Source organism: Rhamphochromis sp. 'chilingali' (genome assembly GCF_963969265.1).
Source record: "Rhamphochromis sp. 'chilingali' genome assembly, chromosome: 1".
Taxonomy (NCBI): domain Eukaryota; kingdom Metazoa; phylum Chordata; class Actinopteri; order Cichliformes; family Cichlidae; genus Rhamphochromis; species Rhamphochromis sp. 'chilingali'.
The window spans coordinates 70,096,411-70,115,341 of NC_137929.1; the positions used below are offsets into that span (position 1 = coordinate 70,096,411).

The following is an 18,931-nucleotide window of genomic DNA, read 5'->3' on the forward strand; positions in this document are numbered from 1 at the left end:
AGCAAAGGTAGGAGAGCCAAGCAAGAAAGAGGCACTGCAGGAAACAATTTTTCGGTGAAAGAAAATGAGGACAGAATAAATGTCCCGGTAAGTAATATTAAGTTTGTTGAGTTTAGTAAACTTCGGTGAAATTAGAATCCCAAGGAAAAAATAACACTTAAAGAATTATTGCAGCCGTCGAATATTTCAGACAGTATGCTACTGAGGGCAGCTAACATAAGAGTTATGAGTTATAAGATATAATCTAAGTCGTAACATTGCTGTATGGAGCTGCAGATTTGGTTGCAGGTTAACATAGCTGGACTGGCCATCGGGCATACCGGGCATATGCCCGGTGACTTATTTTTTATTTTTTTTTGTAACGGCATGAACAATGAGAGGTGGTGGATTGGCCAGATGCAGGTCGATGTGTAGAAATAACTCCGTTGTTTGGTGGTGGCTATGACGGGGCTTCCACAGAGGCAACAGGTGGATGAGGGAAGGGGAGGCAGGAGGAGAGCCCCGAGGCAGCCGCCAGTCCGAGTGTCAGGTGAACTGAACTTCAGGTAAGAAGTTATGACCTGCAGTCTCTCTGGGTCAGATATAAACTAAGTTTAGGTGGAGTTTATTTTCGTTGTGCTGACTTTTTACCCTCAGTTGCAATAACTCGTACTGCCCAAGCTAGCATGACGGAGTTTCTGTACAGCTGTTCAGTTGCTATGATGTTACTGATAGTGAACTTTATTTTATTCATAAGGTTAGTAGAGTTGCCAACGGCTCCTTAAAAATGGAATGGTCCCTCATTCAGAGAAAATATTACACGTTTCGTATTGAGCTGAGAAGAAACGCAGTTTGTCCTGAACTTTAGCTAGAATGGAAAAAAGACACAAAGCTGGATTTATTCTGTCTTTATGCTGCACAGCTGCCTCTTCTTCTGTCAGTCTCTCCCCCTCCCTCTTCTGTTGCTGCTTCAATCATGAAACTGATCAATGATCAGCTGATCAGCTTTTCTCTCTTGTTTGTTTATCGCCCACTTTGTGCCAGAAAGAGGAAACCAGCAGATATTGCGCTTAACAACAGCAGCACGTTTAAGCTTGATCAGCTGTTGTTAGAATGTATTTAATATTAATTTCTAGTATCAGCTGATGTTTGCTGGAGCCACAGCTGTAAAGCTGCTGGTCATGATGTCTGTTTAGATATGTGGTGAGAGGGAAACATGAAGATGAAACCAGGAGATGTCCTTACTGAATCATCAGAGCTGAACAGGTGATGGAGAAACAGGTTTACCTTTTAGGTCACATGAATGAGTTGAAGGGAAGTTATGAACTGTTTCTGAGAGACAAATAACACCAGGATCCTTTTTTATGTAGCTGACAGCTGGTAACTGTGCAGGGGCGGGTCTAGCAAAGTTTTGCCAGGGGGCCAGGTAGGGAATTAACAGGGAAAGGTGGGGCACAAAGAAATACTTTCTTATTCTCATTTAAAATATCTCGCTTTTATTAAATAATTATCTAAATCTTACAACCAAAGTTTTTATCTGACGTAAAATGTATAGAAATCATACATATACCAACAAGACTGTACATCACTGTCACAACAGGGTTTGTTTTCATTCAAAGGCTTTATGGCTTTACTACCTGGGGGGCCGGTCTGTAGTCAAAATGCCCGATTTTCTGTCCCAGTCCAGCCCTGCAGGTTAATACTGGCAGTGTCACCATGCCAGCTGACTGGATTTCATCATCAGCCAGTGTTGTTCTTGATCAATATTACCAAAGTTTACCATAAGGCAGCAGAGAAAGTATTTACTTGCTTTCAGGTTTTATTCAAATGTTAGTCTTTTCAGTTGTTTCTCCACTTTTTTCCTGTTTCAAAATCAAACACCAGTTTGTGAGAAGATTATCTTCTTTTTTTAACAGGCAGATAAAGTTTTACATTGGCTAATTTGTCAATTGTTTGTTACAAATGTTCGTATTTTAATATTCAAAAATGTTTTTGCCCAAAACATATGTGCACTATATGTCAGTAAAAATACTATGCAAATATTGCTGTCCTTGAATGCTGAGTAAACACTGACAAAGCACTGATTGTATCTCTTGTACTTTATCAACGCAGTATCTAAAAACTTTGCACCGTAGTGGTTAAAATCTCATTCTAATAAGAGTTAAAAGCTCATTCGGTTATTAGGTTTACAGGATTATTGAATTATGGTTAATGGTTGGTAGAATTTTTTTTTTAAACATTATCTGCCAATTACATCTGCTACCCTTCTCCAAATCTGTGCCCCTACCTGGCCCCCCCAACAAAAATTTTCTAGACACGCCACTGATCAGGCCAAAGGGGATTTAAGCTCTGCGCTGTCATCTCCTTCCTACCAGTTTGTTAGCTACCTGATGTTGGTAACCAGCACTCATGTTCATGGTTCTGCTTTCAATTAGATTTACTTACCTTGTTTCTTGTGCTTCAGGTAGTGATGTGTCCTGTGTGTCGAAGCTTCGAATCGTGCGTCGGGTAATCGCGGGGGCGTTTTTCTGAAGCGCATATCGAGGCTTGCGTTGATTACGTATGCAGTGACGTTCGAGGCCTCGCGGGCAGTCCGTACCACGTGACTGATTCGGGAACTGGTTCACCGGTTCGCGCCAGATTCGAAATAAAATGGGCAGCAAAACACAGCTGATTCCCTCATCACATCGTGTTGTGGAATTGGATTACGTACGTGCTACATAGCTACTGGAGTACTGGACACAAATTTCTTTATCCAAACTTGTATAAACTTGCTGTGGTTTTTCTTGCAACCCCTGCTTCATCTGTGCCCTGTGAGAGGATATTTTCAAAAGCAGGAGAAATCCTCTCAAAAAAGAGGAACCGTCTTAAGCCCAGCACTGTGGAAAAGCTGCTATTTTTGAATAAAAACAAATGAAAACTTTTCCCTAGTGTCATGAGCACTGTTATAAAGTCACAAGCACATTCACATCACAACTCCCTCCCTTTTTGTTTCCATGTACATTCCTGTGTTAAGCTGCCAATTTATTATACACAAATATTAATTAAATTAATATAATATAAAATTAGTATAATATTAAATATAACTAATATTTAGAGTTCAGTTATTGGTGTCATGAACAATAGTAATTCCTTTATTCATTCAACTTGAAGTGCCACACACTAGTTTGTGTCATTATTGAGATGTACATAAGAATGATTACACAGTTACACAATCATCCCAAAAACTGTGTACTGATAGTTTCCACTTTCTCTTTTGTATCAGACATACTGAGACAATATTCGGGATAAATAACCATGAAAACAATTTATTTATTCAGTTTAGAGGTTTACACATCATTATAATCATTGAGCCCGTTTCACTTGAATTGTCCACTTGATGGCGCAGTAGAGCAAATGAATCATCACAATGCTTCGAACCATGAGTCGACCAGTTGGATGGGAAGCTTCAGTTCATCATGAGGCTTCATCTCACCATCACTAGCTTCAGGACTTTTTTTCCAGTGCCGACTGCCACTCCACCACTTGGATCTCGGTTCATATCCACTCACTGGAAAATATCTCCAAACCTCACCTGCCTACCCTCCTGCTCGCTCACCACTTTGGATCCAACGGACCCCAGGTCAGCCGTTTCACCTTTTTCAAACCCTAAAGAATTACATCATCTCCTCCTCAATACTGCACCTCCACCTCCTGCAAGTAAGCTGGAAAGACTGTTATACTCACCCTCTCTGGCAATCCACTTGAACACAGCTCTAACTGTGCTCTCCTCTCTCCCCAGTGTGACCATTACTTACCTGCCCAAGATCCAGTTGGGTTACGTTTGTGCCACTCTGATAGTTTCACGGCCCCGTTTCCACGCCACAGTTTGCCACATCCCGGTGTATTCACCTTTGTCACATATATTGTTCATTCAGCAATAAATTGTGTTAAAACACTCTCTTGCATCTGCTCTGGGTGTCTGAATACTTAATATATTATCATGCTTTTTACAACTACGTGAATGTACTGTTGCTGAGGAAGTAAAATGGACTGGACTGGGAAGCGCTGTCGGTAACCAAAGTGAGAAGGACAACTGGAGTGTCAATGAGGGTCGATTCATCCAATGCGTCCGCCTGGAATAGACACAGTATCAATGGTAAATGGCCTGTATTTGTATAGCGCTTTACACATTCAGTCATCCACCCATTCACACACTGGTGATGGCAGCTACATTGTAGCCACAGCCACCCTGGGGCGCACTGACAGAGGCGAGGCTGCCGGACACTGGTGCCACCGGGCCCTCTGACCACCACCAGTAGGCAACGGGTGAAGTGTCTTGCCCAAGGACACAACGACCGAGACTGTCGGAGCCAGGGCTCGAACCGCCAACCTTCTGATTACAAGACAAACTGCCAGCTCTTGAGCCACGATTGCCCCAATTAAATGAGTAAGGTTGGTTTGAGAGAATGTGACAAGCATGACCTGTAATCTAGCAAAACATTCAGCAGTGTAGTGGGTTACTTTGTAACGAGTTAGGGTACTCTACTTTTTTTGAAAAATGTACATTAACGTGTTAGCTTCTTGCATTACATAATTTGTATTTTTGTTATTTTTCTAAAAAATAATTTTTTATTTCATGACTTTATCTCAAAAAGAAACTAAATCTTGACTTCAGCCTGGTTTTTGGGCCACCTGCAGCATAGCCATAGTGCTGTGATACGCCTGTGCCCTGCTCCTGACCTGTGTGTGTTTGTGTGTGAGGGTTTTCTAAAGAGAGGGTATTTTGTTTGTACAATTTGGTAGCTGCTAGGGTATTAAATTGTATTTTAAAAAAATCCATAGCATTTTATCTTACTGGCAGAATTTAAGTAATGCAAAAATACACTTACATTACATGTCTAAAAGAATTCTGGGTCCTCCTCCCGCTGGTATACAGGAAGGGCACGAAGTACTGCAGTGCGTTTCACATTGATATCAGGCGCCTCCTAAAAAGGGAAAAGAAAAGTTCATTTAACGCAAAGTTTTCAGGTGTCATTCTTTGGGGAGAATACATGTTTATGAAACTGCATGACATCAGACTCTACTAAATTTTGGAGACTTTTCTTTTAAGCTTTCTGTCTCTTGTGACAGAGAGTCTGTTTCTTAATCATTTGACAAAAACCCTACACAGTATTTTAAAATAGTGTTCTCCAGATCAGAGCTGTAATCTATATAGAACATGGGGTTCAAAGCAAGGAAAAATTGTGTGTTTATCAGTGAAACTTTTAATTTGTGTTAATTTTATCATTATCAATATATGAAATCTTCACCTTAAGGGACTTAATGAATGGTTTCTTCTAAAAATTAGAAATGATTGAGTCATTTCACATCATATGAAAATATTAATTTTTAATACAAATTTGGCCCTACAAAAATGGAAACTCAGTAACAAAGATAATGGAGATTCTCTAAACACGAGCGAATATCACAGTAAAATTGTTGATTGTGATTTACACATTGTATCCTCAGTGATTTGGTACAATTATACAACATTTTATAAGAACTGAACAACTGATGAAACAACTTACTTATGTGACCACATATGAAGTGTTATAACTTACCACAAAAGGTGAACTGTGCCACTGACCCTTGGTAGATCTGCACATGATAAAAAAAAAAAGCATTATAAATACTAACACAGCTATTAATAATTAAACTGGTGGGGTACATTTAAGATGTTAATGTCACAAAATAAAATAGACTGGTAGAAAGAAGTACAAGGAAATGGTAATGGGGGGAGCCATGAAAATAGATCTTTTCAACATGATTCAGTGTGACAAAGCCAGGGCATGATTAAAAAAAAAACAGGTTGTCACGGTCCTGGGTCAGTGACCCAGTGTTTTGAGTTTCTTGTGCCTCTGAGTTTTTTGTATTATGTTCTTAGTTCTCTTTGTTGTCCCAGCGTATTCTTTATTGTAGTGTCTTAGTTTGGTGTTCTTGTATTCTGTTTAGTTCTGAGTATTTGGTAGCTGCCCTCTGTGTTTCTTAGTTGCTCTGTCTCCCCTAGTCTAGTTTGCATCTGTGCTAATTCCTGTTTTACTTTGAAGGTCTGTGTCTCATGTGAGTGTATCCTACGTTGCTCCCTTGTCTCGTCAGTTCTGATTTCTCCCAGCTGTGCTCTCCTTCTGTGTCTCATTCCCCTCGTTACTTCCCAGTGTATTTAGACCCTGTGTTTCTCTGAGTCAGTGCCGTGTTGTCCCTCAAGCTGTGTGTTTCCTCGTGTGCCTCTCTGCAAGCTGTGAGTTTATATTTTCCCAGTTTAGTTTTGTATGCTCGTTTTCTGTGAGCAGCAATTAAAGCTGTGATTTTGAGTTCATCCCCTGAGTCTGAGTCCTGCATTTTGGGTCCAACTCCTGTCTGCCGCACAGCGATTCATGACACAGGTCTTTTAACCTAAAAATGTTTTAATGGCCATGAAGAAAGGTCTCTTCAATAGCTCTTTCAACTCACCTGTGTTTACTGTCTCCACCTGAAATTAATTGCAGTCTGAATTTTTTTTTTCTTCTGTCTTTTTGTCTTCGGTCTTCAGCCTTGGAAGAAAAAATAAAATTGAAAACCTTATCAGCGCACTAAATATACAACACCTTGCTATATTTCAATTGTTTTAGATAGAAGTTGCCACTGCTAGCTAAGTCACTTTTGAATGATGCTAATGAGAAGAAAAAAAAAACCTGCCGAACAATGAGGCTGCTGTTGTAAAAACGCCAACTTTCTTGCATTGGCAAGGGGTCGTTAAAATATCACTAAGACCCTTTTCTTTATGTGTGATTCTTAGTAAAACTGTGTTTTAATCGGTTAAAACTGACGACATAATCTATGTTTGAAAAAGAGCGCGAACAACTATTCACCACCTGGGTCTGTGCTTTTTAACACAACAGCGCATTCGAAAACAAGTTATTGGCTGCAACATACTAATATACTTGCTTTTTTACGGAAAAAATAAACATAACGAAGGTTCCGTTTTACTTTTTTTTTTTTTTTTTAAAATGACATCAGAAACAGCAGTATGCGACATTACGTGATGGCAGAGCTTCAGTTCATCCTTTGTCATTTTTTTTTTTTTTTTTTTTTTAATAAATAGGACAGGGGGAATGAATGAGAGAAAGAGGGGGAGAGAAAGAAAGAAAACCAAGGGGGGGGGGAAGAGAGAGAGAAAAAAAAAAAGAACTCCTGGGTCACCTGTATGGAGAAAAAAGAAAACAAACAAAACAAACAGAGGAGACAGCAAACAACAAAGAGCAACATAATAATAGAGAAAACAAAGCACCATCACAATAAACTAGCTAGTCATAGATATCAATATTTACTAAATAATAAACGATATTGTGCAGCACGCAAGATAGACAGCGCACAGTGTGCTTTGAGGTAGCAGCCAAGAAAGCTTTAGTCCGCGTCTGTGAATACCCATGTGTGCATACCTGTGTGGATCAGCATGCTTGCATTCCAAAGGTTTCTCCATGTAATGATCTGCTAGGGAGTGTGGGGGGGCCACAGCCCCATCCTCCAGGGTGTGAAGCGGGTATGGAGGAGATCAAAACTCCAGACATCCAGAGGCCCCCAGAACACAAGAGACCATGGAAGACCAACAGAGGGGCAGCCGCGCCACTGTTCCAGTAAGAGCTGAGGAGAGTCCCAGATGAGGGCTCGCCCAGCAGCCGCGGAGCAGAAGTCAGGGGGAGTTGCAGGTTCCGTTTTACTTACAAGTTTCTCCAAATGTGCTCTCCAGTAGCTCGAGAAGGGCAGCCATGTTGAACAGAATCTTCTGTCAACGTCGTTCAGGTTAGAGAGAAGACGTCATGACGTCCACATGCGGAGCTCGGAAAAAAAACATTTACTCAAAAATCATAATTAAGAAAGCAGTATTTACTCTGAACTTCTAAGCCATGTACAATTATAACTGTTTGAATCGCTAACCGAACAGAAAAGTTTTAAGTTGTTTCAACTTTGTGAGGAATTTCAATTGTTATAGCCACAAACTTTATAAGTCAGGTAGACTGTTGGGGTTTACAGTGTAGACTTAATAGTTAATATATACAGTAATGGACTTCTATACATTTTACATCAGATTAAAACTTTGGGTGTAATATTCAGATAATTATTTATTAAAAACTAGACATTTTAAATGAGAATAAGAAAGAAAACTGTCTTTGTGCCCCCTTTTCCCTGTTCATGCCCTATCGGCCCCCCTGGCTAAACTTCACTAGATCCGCCTCTGCACAGTTACCAGCCGTCAGCTGTAGAAAAGGATCCTGGTGTAGAAAGTAATATTAAATAAATTCTAACAACAGCTTATCAAGCTTAAACGTGCTGCTGTTGTTCAGCCGCTGGTTTCCTCTTTCTGGTGCGAAGAGACGGACTCGCGACAGAAAAGCTGATCAGCTGATCATTGATCAGTTTCATGATTGAAGTGGCAGCAGGAGAGAGAGAGAGAGAGGGGGCAGTCGCTCCATATATCGGTCGTTAAGCTTAACATGGGAACGCTTTACAAACATTCAGAGATGAACTTACACACTTGCTTTACTTTTCTCTGGGATCACTTCCTCGGAGATGAAATGCCGGATTGCTAGCGAGGCTCCAAATACACACAGCAGCTCTATCACGTGACCACACTGCTCCCACGTGCTACGGTTATGAGCCGAGTTACGCAGTGTCGCAAGTTTTGTGAGGTGCTTTTTTGATATTTAATGGATCAGATTACATTTTTTATTTCCCTCCGATATCCGATCCAGTAATTTACGTTAGTGTCGGACCGATACGTAATATCGGATCAGTCCATCTCTAGTAATAAGGCAATGATTTTCTTTTCTTGACTCTTCTGTGATTTGAAAATCATTTACACATGCTTCTTGATGTCAGCAAATCCAAACTGAGAGCATTGATTGGGAGAGCTCAGAGCCATCATACCCACCCAGGTGTTTTGGAGTCTCCACTGAAGGCTGAAGATGTCGAATCTCTACACCTTGACATTGATCCCCTTGTGCCTTCATCTAGTTTTGGAAGAGACATTTCCTGGACCGCACTCTCACATGCTCTGTACCTACATCACCATCTCTGAGAGTCGCAGCTTGGCCCGTCACAGGGTGAAGTTATAAGAACGTCTTATTTTACCAAGTCCTCTCTCAGGTTCCTAAATCATTGATGGCACTGAGATAGTTTTTTAAATAATCTCTTCTTCTGTAATATAAGAACCTCTCCTGCTTTTAATGGTACTTTTCATTACTTCCTGGTGCATTCTCGTCCCAAACAGATGCTGACAAGCTGACACAGTCACATGGAAGAGGGAAAGAAATCTGACAAAACTGTTTGTAATGATTTCAGTGAACCTCATGTCTAACAATGACAGATGTATAAAATAAATAAAGATGAAAGTAACACGTCCTCTTTAGTTTTCTGTGTTACTAATACTCCATTGATCAGATGTGTGGCTGGATGAGGCTCCTAAACATGATGAAATGCCCACAGTGGGAGGCCATGTCATCACATGCTTGAACTCATCATATGTTTGCATATGCTGAACAGGCAGTGGGACTGTATTACTACATGCTGTAACTGTTGGGTAGCAACCTGCATGAACGCCGTACTGAATATGACAGGTGTGGTTGAACTGCACGGACACTCTGAAGCTTCTCCTCTGGCAGGACAGGAGTGAGGCCTGGTCCTGTGAGCCGCTGTGAGGATGTACTCGGGGAAAGGTCACCGGCCTCAGGCTCTTCACCTTTTTAAAGACAAAGCAGTCATTTAGATAGAAGATTGGATCATGTTTACCTGCACAAAGAGAAATTAAATTAAATGTCATTACTGACCAACACTCAGTGTTTTCTACAGCTGTGGCCAAACATTTAGAGAACAACAAGTGTTGCTCTTTACACACTTTTAGATCTTTTTGTCAGATGTTTTCTGAAGGATAGAAACTTCTATGTTTCTACAGCATGTGATTGATTATATTTGCTCAGCTCTGAGTTCTAATTGTAGCTGATGAGAAATGACTGAACCATCCTAGTGACAGCTCTGGATCTTAGACTGTAGGATCCACAGGAAGTTTCTAAAGATGATGACCCCGAGCGTGTTTCTGCTGTGCTGATGGATCTCCACGGAGCGTCCTGACTCTGTGTCACATGTTAGCTTCATGTGGGTCAAAGGTCAAAGCTGCTGACTGTCAGGAAGCTTCAGAGAAGATCAGACAAAAACGAAACACAAAGATGAAGCAGATCTACATGTGACTGTTGATGGTTTCAGATGTAATCAGTGTCAGGAATAATCAGATCAACATTTCAAGATTTCAAAGCGTTTATTGTCATATTTACAAAGAAAAGCATTTCTCTGTGCAATGAAACTCTTTCTTTGCTGTCCACACACAGATGCAGGCTAATATATACAAATAGAACAAGATAAAATACAAATACTATGAATAAATGAGTGGAGACTAAATTTAAGTGTGAGGTAGATGTATGTGCAAAGGAGCTATGAGCTTGATATGAAAGATGACCTGATGTGCAAACATCACTGTTAAAACAGGTCAGCTGTTCAAGAGTCTGATAGCAGTGGGAAGAAGGAGTTGTTGAGTCTGGATGTTCTGGATTTTGAACTTCTGAACCTTCGTGCTGAGGGTAGAACTGTGAACAGTCCGTGTTGGGGGGATGTGGGGTCTTTGAGGATGGCTTTCTCAGACGTGCTGCTAACAGGTGAGTCTGTTACCTGGACTGGACTGAGTGAGCTGCTGTGTCACAGCTTTATCAGTGACACACTCAGCATGTGTGTGTGTGATATGTCACAGTGCTTGAAACACACATGAAAATATATTAAAGGTTGATTCTTTTTTCTTTTGGTTTGTGGAACAAAAATCAGCAACGAAGAAACGCGAGCGTAAAACTTAGTGTAGAAGTGCAACAAAGGTAAGCCGGCTCATTTGACGCAGTGACGCTTGAAAAGGATTTGCGCACCTACATCATTATTTACGGTTTAAGTTGTGCTGCCTTCAGGTGCACCTGGTAAATTCAGGAATCTCTACTCCAAACCACAGCAGGTTGTTTTAGAGGCTTTTCTGGGTTAATGTTGGTTTGTTGGCAGAAACATGTCTGTGATCGCTGTGTTGTTCTTTTTGATGCAGGATTTCATGTAACTCGGTGCTGAAATCATAACAATGAAGTTGAACAGTTCTAGTGCTCATGTGTCAGCTAGCATGCGTCAGCTAGCATGCAGCCTGTTTCAGTTGCTCCTGCTTTTACTCTTTACTCTAATTTTTTCTTACTTCTTTCTTTGTCCTTTACTGAGTGTGTTCATCTGTTTAAAAGCTTTCTTTTCAAACATGTGGATCGAGAGAGTTTTTGTTCTGCTGTTGCTTTCACTGAGGAATGGGAGCGCAGCACAGCAGCTACACACCAGAGATCAGCTGAGCCGCCTGATGCTGCTGTTGCAGATTAACTGGTGTCTCAGATTAACTGGAGACGGTCAAACAGATGTGTGACAGACTTTAAGGAGCTGCTGCCAACAAACCAGCAAATAAACACTGAATATTTCATGTGTGACATTTGTGAGGTGGCCTTAAACACAGTCCGTCAGTCTTTTTGCTCTTGAACAGTGAAATATTAAAAACTGTCTCGAGTTTATTTGGTGATGTTCTCGTGCACGAGGCGAAAACAGCAAACAAACGTCACAGTAAATCTTTCCAGCTGATGTTAGGCATCCTCCACCTGCTGAATCCACTTCAGCCTCTTCCTGCTCATGTTCCTGTTTAGAGGCACAGTCGGCCTGTAAATGGAGAAAACTGAACACAGGAATATTTGGATTTGCTTCTTTTTCTCTGCTCATGTTCAACTTGTCTGATTCAAGCTGGGAATATTTATTAGAAACAAAGTGAATAATATTATTTTATTATCACGTTGATGCAGCACATGGTTCAGTTAGCTTTGTATAAACACGTGTTAGAAATGTTCTTCAATCAGCTCTTTTTACTCTCATTTCACAGCCAGTACTTTTTACTTTTACTTGAGTAAAGAAGTTGAATTAGTACTTGGAGTATTTTTAACAGTAGTACTTCTACTTCAGTACACACTGTGTACTTTTACCACCTGTGTCTGAGACCTCCTTCAGGGTCCACCTGAAGCTCTCAGTCTGCTGTGGAAAAAGGAAATCCAGGTGAGTTTCTCCTGATCACCTGAGGCCGTCATTACTGTGTGAACCCACACACCACTCCTCACTCCTCCCACCCGCTGCACACAGTCACTGAGTACAGACCGGCTGATTCCTGTAAAGGGAGAGGCAGGAAGAGGCGGAGCAACACCTGAAAAACAAGAAGCCCAACGTCATTTTGCAGAAGTGAAAGTGTGAGAGAGCAGCAGCAGAGCTGCAGTCGAGTCCTGTTTGTCTCTAAAAGAAGATTCACTGGAGTCCATCAGGTTCCTCTCAGCAACAGTGGTGAGTGCAGCTGATCACACTTCCTGCTTCTACACAAATCTTCACTCTGTTCACTTCATCAGGACTCATCACAGTCACACTGGATCCATAGAAATCTGCTCATGTAACCACAGATCCACTGTAGGAGCATCAAGCTGCTGCTTCAGTCTCACTGTGGCTCTGCTCAGGACTGTGGACTCAGGCTGTGCTCTGGACTTCAGACTGACTCCACACTTCCTGGTTATTCATCACTTCCTGTTCCTCTTAGATTGATTCTGGATCTGATTGATCATAAGGATTACAGACGTGAAAACACCTATTTATTCTTTATTGATATAAAGCCTTTGATACTGTAAACCAGCAGATTTTGGTCAGTACTTCAAAAAGTCATTCACACATTTTACAAAGATTATCTGACTTAGTGTATCCTGTAAGAGTCACAGATGATCCTCAATCATTCAGAAAACAGTCGATGCTGCACTTTATAACTTTGTGTGGAAACATGAATCTCATTATTTAGACAGATGTGTTTGAATCATCCTGATAATCAGGCTTTAAACATGTCAGAGTTCCACACATCAGCTGTGATATTCAAGCTGACCTGGATCAAACATGTCATCAGACACAAACATAGATGATGCTGTTTAATCCCAAAGCTTATTTAAACAAACTGGAGGACAGAATTCCTCCTTAAATGGGATTTTGATCAAATCCACTGATCTCGTTTTCACACACAGGCTTTATCATGGTGGCTTCTTCTCTACTAACATCAATCTTTGATTTGGACAAACAAATATGTGAAACACAAAAATAAATCAATGTTTTCTGAGGATCCAGAATAACATGAATGATGTATCCCAGCGAGTGACTGGAAAAGTTCATCTTCTTCCACATCCTGAGTTTGTGAGGATGTTCCAGTATCTGTGAGAGAAAACAGGACAGTTTTTACTGACGCACAAATGGACCAAATATACAGACACCTCTGAATAAACATGTTCTCATCAATGCCATTAAAATACTGGATCAACAGTTAATAACACATTTCTGAGGTTTGTGATTCATCGTCCTCCTCACTGTCAGCTCTACTGGAACAGTCACTGTTTAATATTAATGGCTCGTTGATCTGGACGTACAATAAGAAGTATTCAGTCACCAACAAGGTCGAAGTTTACTTCACAGTGATTGATGGAAAATATCCAACAAACTGATTTATTCAAGTATACAAATGATCTGGATGAATCTTGGACCTTCTGTAAAACAGAGAAACAATTTCACATCTTTGTAACGACTGTATTTATCTTCATCCCCAAACGTTGATCCTGTCCATCTGGACGCTGCACTGTACAGCAGACACTACGATGTTAGGTTTGTGTTTGGATGAACCAGTTTGTGTCTGAGTGTGTTGCTGGGTCTCCACCAGTTACTCTGAGAACTGAAGAAGCTTCTCTGATGAAACGTCTTCAAGAAACTCAAAGAAGTCCAGACGCTTTTCTCTCCAAGCTCCTCAGACTACTGACGCTTGTTTCTCTCTTTGTAAAATGAAATTTAAAGTGAATTTTGAATCAAATGTTTCTCTTCTTTCTCCCTCAGAGTGCAGACATGTCTGCTGCCAGCAATCTGCGATCTGAAGATCAGTTTCTGTGCTCCATCTGTCTGGATGTGTTCACTGATCCAGTCACTACACCATGTGGACACAACTTCTGCAAAACCTGCATCAGTCAGCACTGGGACACTAATGGCAGAAAGAAGTGTCCTATGTGTAACAGAGTGTTCAAGAGACGACCTGAACTAGACATCAACACGTTGTTCTCTGAGATGGTTGCTCAGTTCAGACGTGAAGCTCAGCAGAAAGCCAGCAGCAGCAGCTCAGAGCAACAAGCTGCCAAACCAGGAGAAGTTCCCTGTGACGTCTGCACTGGAACCAGACTGAAGGCCCTGAAGTCCTGCCTGGTGTGTCAGACCTCCTACTGTCAGACTCACCTGGAGCCTCATCTGACAGTGAAACGTCTGAAAAGACATCAGCTGGTTGATGCTGTGGAGAACCTGGAAGGCAGGATGTGCACGAAGCACGATAAACTCCTGGAGCTGTTCTGTAAGACCGACCAGACATGTGTCTGCATGCTCTGCTCTGTTTTAGACCACAAGAACCACGAGTTTGTTCCTCTGAGAGAAGAATATGAAGGAAAGAAGGCAGAGCTGGAGAAGACAGAGGCTGAGATTCAGCAGATGATCCAGAAGAGGCGACTGAAGATTCAGGAGATCACAGAGTCGGTGAAGATGAGTAAAGATGCTGCAGACAGACAGAAAGCAGAAGGTGTTCAGGTCCTCACGGCTCTGATGGAGTCTGTTGAGAGACGCCTGAAGGAGCTCATGAAGGAGATCGAAGACAAACAGGAAGCTACAGAGAAACAGGCTGAAGGTCTCATCAAAGATCTGGAACAGGAAATCTCTGAGCTGATGGAGAGAAGCTCTGAGGTGGAGCAGCTCTCACGCTCTGAAGACCACCTCCACCTCCTCCAAAGCTTCTCCTCCCTGAAAGCTGCTCCACCCAGCAAGGACTGGACAGAGGTCAGAGTCCGTCCACCATCATATGAGGGGACTGTGGGGAGAGCTGTGGCTCAGCTGGAGGAGACAGTCTGGAAACCCATGAAGAAGAAGCTGTTAGAGGCTGAGCTGCAGAGGGTGCAGCAGCATGAGGTGGATGTGACTCTGGATCCTGATACAGCTCATCCTTTTCTCATCCTGTCTGATGATGGAAAACAAGTTTATCATAGTGATGTGAGGAAGAATCTTCCAGACAACTCAGAGAGATTTTCTTACTGTGTTAGTGTTTTAGGAGAGCAGAGTTTCTCTTCAGGCAGATTTTACTTTGAGGTTCAGGTTAAAGGAAAGACTGAGTGGGATTTAGGAGTGGCCACAGAGTCGATCAACAGGAAGGGACAAATCAGACTGAGACCTCAGGATGGTTTCTGGACTGTAGGGCTGAGAAATGGAAATGAGTACAAAGCTCTTGCTGGTCCTTCAGTCCCCCTCTGTCTCCATCCTGGTCCTGAGAAGGTGGGGGTGTTTGTGGATTATGAGGAGGGTCTGGTCTCCTTTTATGATGTAGGTGCTGCAGCTCTGATCTACTCCTTTACTGGCTGCTCCTTCACTCACAAACTCCACCCATTCTTCAGTCCCTGTCCTAATGATGGAGGTAAAAACTCTGCACCTCTGATCATCTGTCCTGTCAATAACATTAATCTATCCCCGATTTCATTGGCACTTGATTTCTGTTTTGATTCTGATTGAAGGGAACAAATGAACATATTGAGTGTAAATCCTCTACAGTCTCCATGTTTCTATAGAATCTGATCATCAGGACTCTGATTCACACTTTGATTCTCATGGAGTTTGATTTGAACAGAAGAAAAGTTGAATCAGGAAATGTTCCCACCAGAGGTGGAGCCAGACATTTGAAACACCCGGGGCTTAGCCCTAAAGGGTAGTATGCATGTGGGATTTTTTTTTCTTTTTTTTTTTTTGGGGTAGGGGGGTAGAAATGACTGAAAGATTAATTGGCTCTGTTTCGAGTTTTGTTCAAAAAAGAATGACTTCATAGAGGGAAAAATATATGTCACATGTGCAGGACACCTTAAACTAGTTTTTTAATTAAGCAGCGAGGCAGAACAAAGTCGGGCCTGTATCAAGACACGAGGACTAAACCCCAATTCAACCAGACCCAGAACTGATCCGGAATTAAAACAGGACTACAAGAGTTCAAAATCAGGACTACTGAGGACTTAACCAAGACAGAACCAGAATCAGAACTAGATGAAAGTAGTACTAAAAATCATCATAGACCTGCACAACACTTATTTTTTAATTCTACCAAAGTACAATATTTAGATTGAGAAAAGTTTATATAATTATTTATCCTCGTTGTGCAAACAAGCTGCAGAACTTAATAAATATAGAATTTGAAAAATAACAAACCTAAAAAGAAACACTAGGTACGAGATACATGAGGACCTGTGATACGGTGATACTTTTGGTAAACAACCATTTGACTAACATGTGTGTCTCACCTGCTCTTGTTCATCTCTGTTCTGTCCTCATTCTCCATCTCCCTCTCTCTCTCTCTGTTCCTCTCTCTCCCCCTCTGTTCCTCTCTCTCCCTCTCTGTTCCTCTCTCTCCCTCTTTGTGCTGACAATCATCAAATATACAGGTGAAACCAGATATTTACTCTTCAGATCAAAACACAAACACTTTTTTAATTGTAACATCAAATCAGACTAAATATTTTTTTTTAGATTGATAAATATATTATTTATCAATAACATATTTGTTAACTTTAAGAGTAAAGAGAGAAACTATCTGTATTTCTTAATTGCAAATGGCACCAAATTGTATTCAAACTGAGCCACACTTATGGAGCTCCACAGTTCTTTTCCTGGTGTTTTGGTTGACATCTCCTGATGTTCCCATGTCACAGAAACAGGCTCTGTGTTTTGCCTTATATGCATCCACAGGTGTGCCACCAGTTTACTCACATGGACTCTACTAACCTATCAGAAGCTTCTTCAGCTCAGAATGGAATCATCTGGAGTTTCTTATTAATTAACAATAAACTTAGTGTACATGTACTCCTACATTTGATCAAAGTGATAAAAAATAGAAGCTCTGTCTCTCTTTATTCTGACATTTAACTAATTCAAAAGATATTTCAATATTTATCTAAAACAAAAGTTTACTCTAAATTGATGTTGTACAGTAAAAATGTTTTATGTTTTCTCCCAAGTAATGCCTCTAAAACACTTAAGTTGGCTTTATTAAACGTTAGATCTTTAGCTGGGAAAACATTTTTAATTAATGATTTAATCACTGAGCACAGCCTTGATTTTATGTTTTTAACTGAAACTTGGTTGGACCAAAGTAACAGTGGAGCTGTTCTCATCGAGACGACCCCTAACTACAGTTTTATCAGTGAGGTCAGGGCGAGCAGGAGAGGAGGAGGGGTTGCTGTCTTATTTAATAAATCATTTCAATGTAAGCAGCTATCTCCTGGAAGTTTTCAGTCTTTTGAATATGTGGCTTTACAGCTGAAGGCCCCATCCAAAGTTGTGTTTCTTAATGTTTACAGGCCTCCCAAATACTGCACAGACTTTTTTAATGACCTCAGTGAACTGCTGTCTGTGATCTGTGTTGATTTTGACTGTGTAATTATTGTTGGGGATTTTAACATTCATGTGGACAACCCTCAGGACAAAGGGACTAAAGACCTGAGTAACACTCTGGGCAACTTTGGGCTGACTCAGCATGTAACAGAGGCCACACATAATAGAGGACACACTCTTGACCTGCTGATCTCCAAAGGCCTGAGCATTTCAAAGGTTACTGTGTCTGATGTGGGCCTGTCTGATCATTACTGTGTTTTCTTTGAAAGTAAAATCTCAGCCCACACAAATATATCAACAACAGTGATCACAAAACGGTGTATAACTGAAGACAGTAGTGAGATCTTTAACCAGGTCTTCCCATTAACACCTGACCTGTCCAGAGGGTCAGTCAATGAGCTCGTCAATAGCTTCAATGCTAACATGTTAAATGTAATGGACACTATTGCTCCCATTAAGGTGAAGGTTATCTCTGGAAGGAAAAAGTCTCCATGGAGAAACTCCACACTGGTGAAAAATGAAAAAAGAGAGTGTAGGAAAGCTGAGCGCAGATGGAGAAAAACAAACCTCCAGGTTCATTATGACATTTATAAAGAGAAACTTCACAATTATAATTTACAACTGAGGAGTGCAAGGAGGTCCTACTTCTCTGACATCATCACTAAAAACAGCCATAATGCTCGGGTCTTATTTTCTACAGTTGACAGGCTAACAAACCCTCCTGTGTCAGTGGCAGCTGAACTTCATTCGACCATGGCCTGCAATGACTTTGCCAAATTCTTCACAGAGAAAATCCAAAAGATTAGACAAGCAGTTGGTACATCAACAGCAGATCCAGGATATGTACTGTGTCCACCAAAAAACTGTTTAAACACCATGAAACAGTTTCACCCGATTAACAGCAAAGACCTGGAGGACATCTTAGGTCAACTGAACTCCTCCTCCTGCTGTTTAGATGTCCTGCCAACAAGTTTTTTCAAAAAGGTCTCAAAGACTTTAGAGTCAGACCTGTTACAGATCGTCAACTTTTCTTTATTATCAGGTGTGTTTCCAGAATCACTAAAAACTGCTGTAATCAAACCTATACTGAAAAAGGACAATCTTGACAAGACACAAATGAACAACTACAGGCCGATCTCAAATCTCCCATTTTTAAGTAAGATCATTGAAAAAGCAGTTTCTCAACAGCTCAGTTACTTCTTAAAACAGAATAACTGCTATGATGCCTTCCAGTCAGGTTTTAGACAGAACCACAGCACTGAAACCGCTCTGACCAAAGTGTTTAATGACATATGTCTGAATACAGACAGTGGAAAAATGTCAGTCCTAGTTTTACTGGATCTCAGTGCAGCATTTGATACAGTTGACCACAACATATTAC

General features: G+C 41.1%; 1 protein-coding gene and 1 long non-coding RNA gene across 2 annotated transcripts; one reads left to right on the forward strand and one right to left on the reverse strand.

Moving 5' to 3' along the window:
* Positions 1–4,849: 4,849 nt before the first annotated feature.
* Positions 4,850–6,530, reverse strand: LOC308396945. Its single transcript, XR_013971665.1, has 3 exons — positions 6,451–6,530; positions 5,562–5,598; positions 4,850–4,946 (listed from the first exon to the last, which is right to left on the reverse strand). It is a non-coding gene; the product is annotated as an uncharacterized lncRNA (long non-coding RNA).
* Positions 6,531–12,075: 5,545 nt separating this feature from the next.
* Positions 12,076–15,684, forward strand: LOC308410059 (E3 ubiquitin-protein ligase TRIM21-like; the record flags this gene model as incomplete). Its single annotated transcript, XM_080903149.1, has 2 exons — positions 12,076–12,414; positions 13,984–15,684. The coding sequence occupies exon 2, from the start codon at positions 13,993–13,995 to the stop codon at positions 15,682–15,684; it is 1,692 nt and encodes a 563-aa protein (XP_080759275.1). The 5' UTR covers positions 12,076–12,414; positions 13,984–13,992.
* Positions 15,685–18,931: the final 3,247 nt, after the last annotated feature.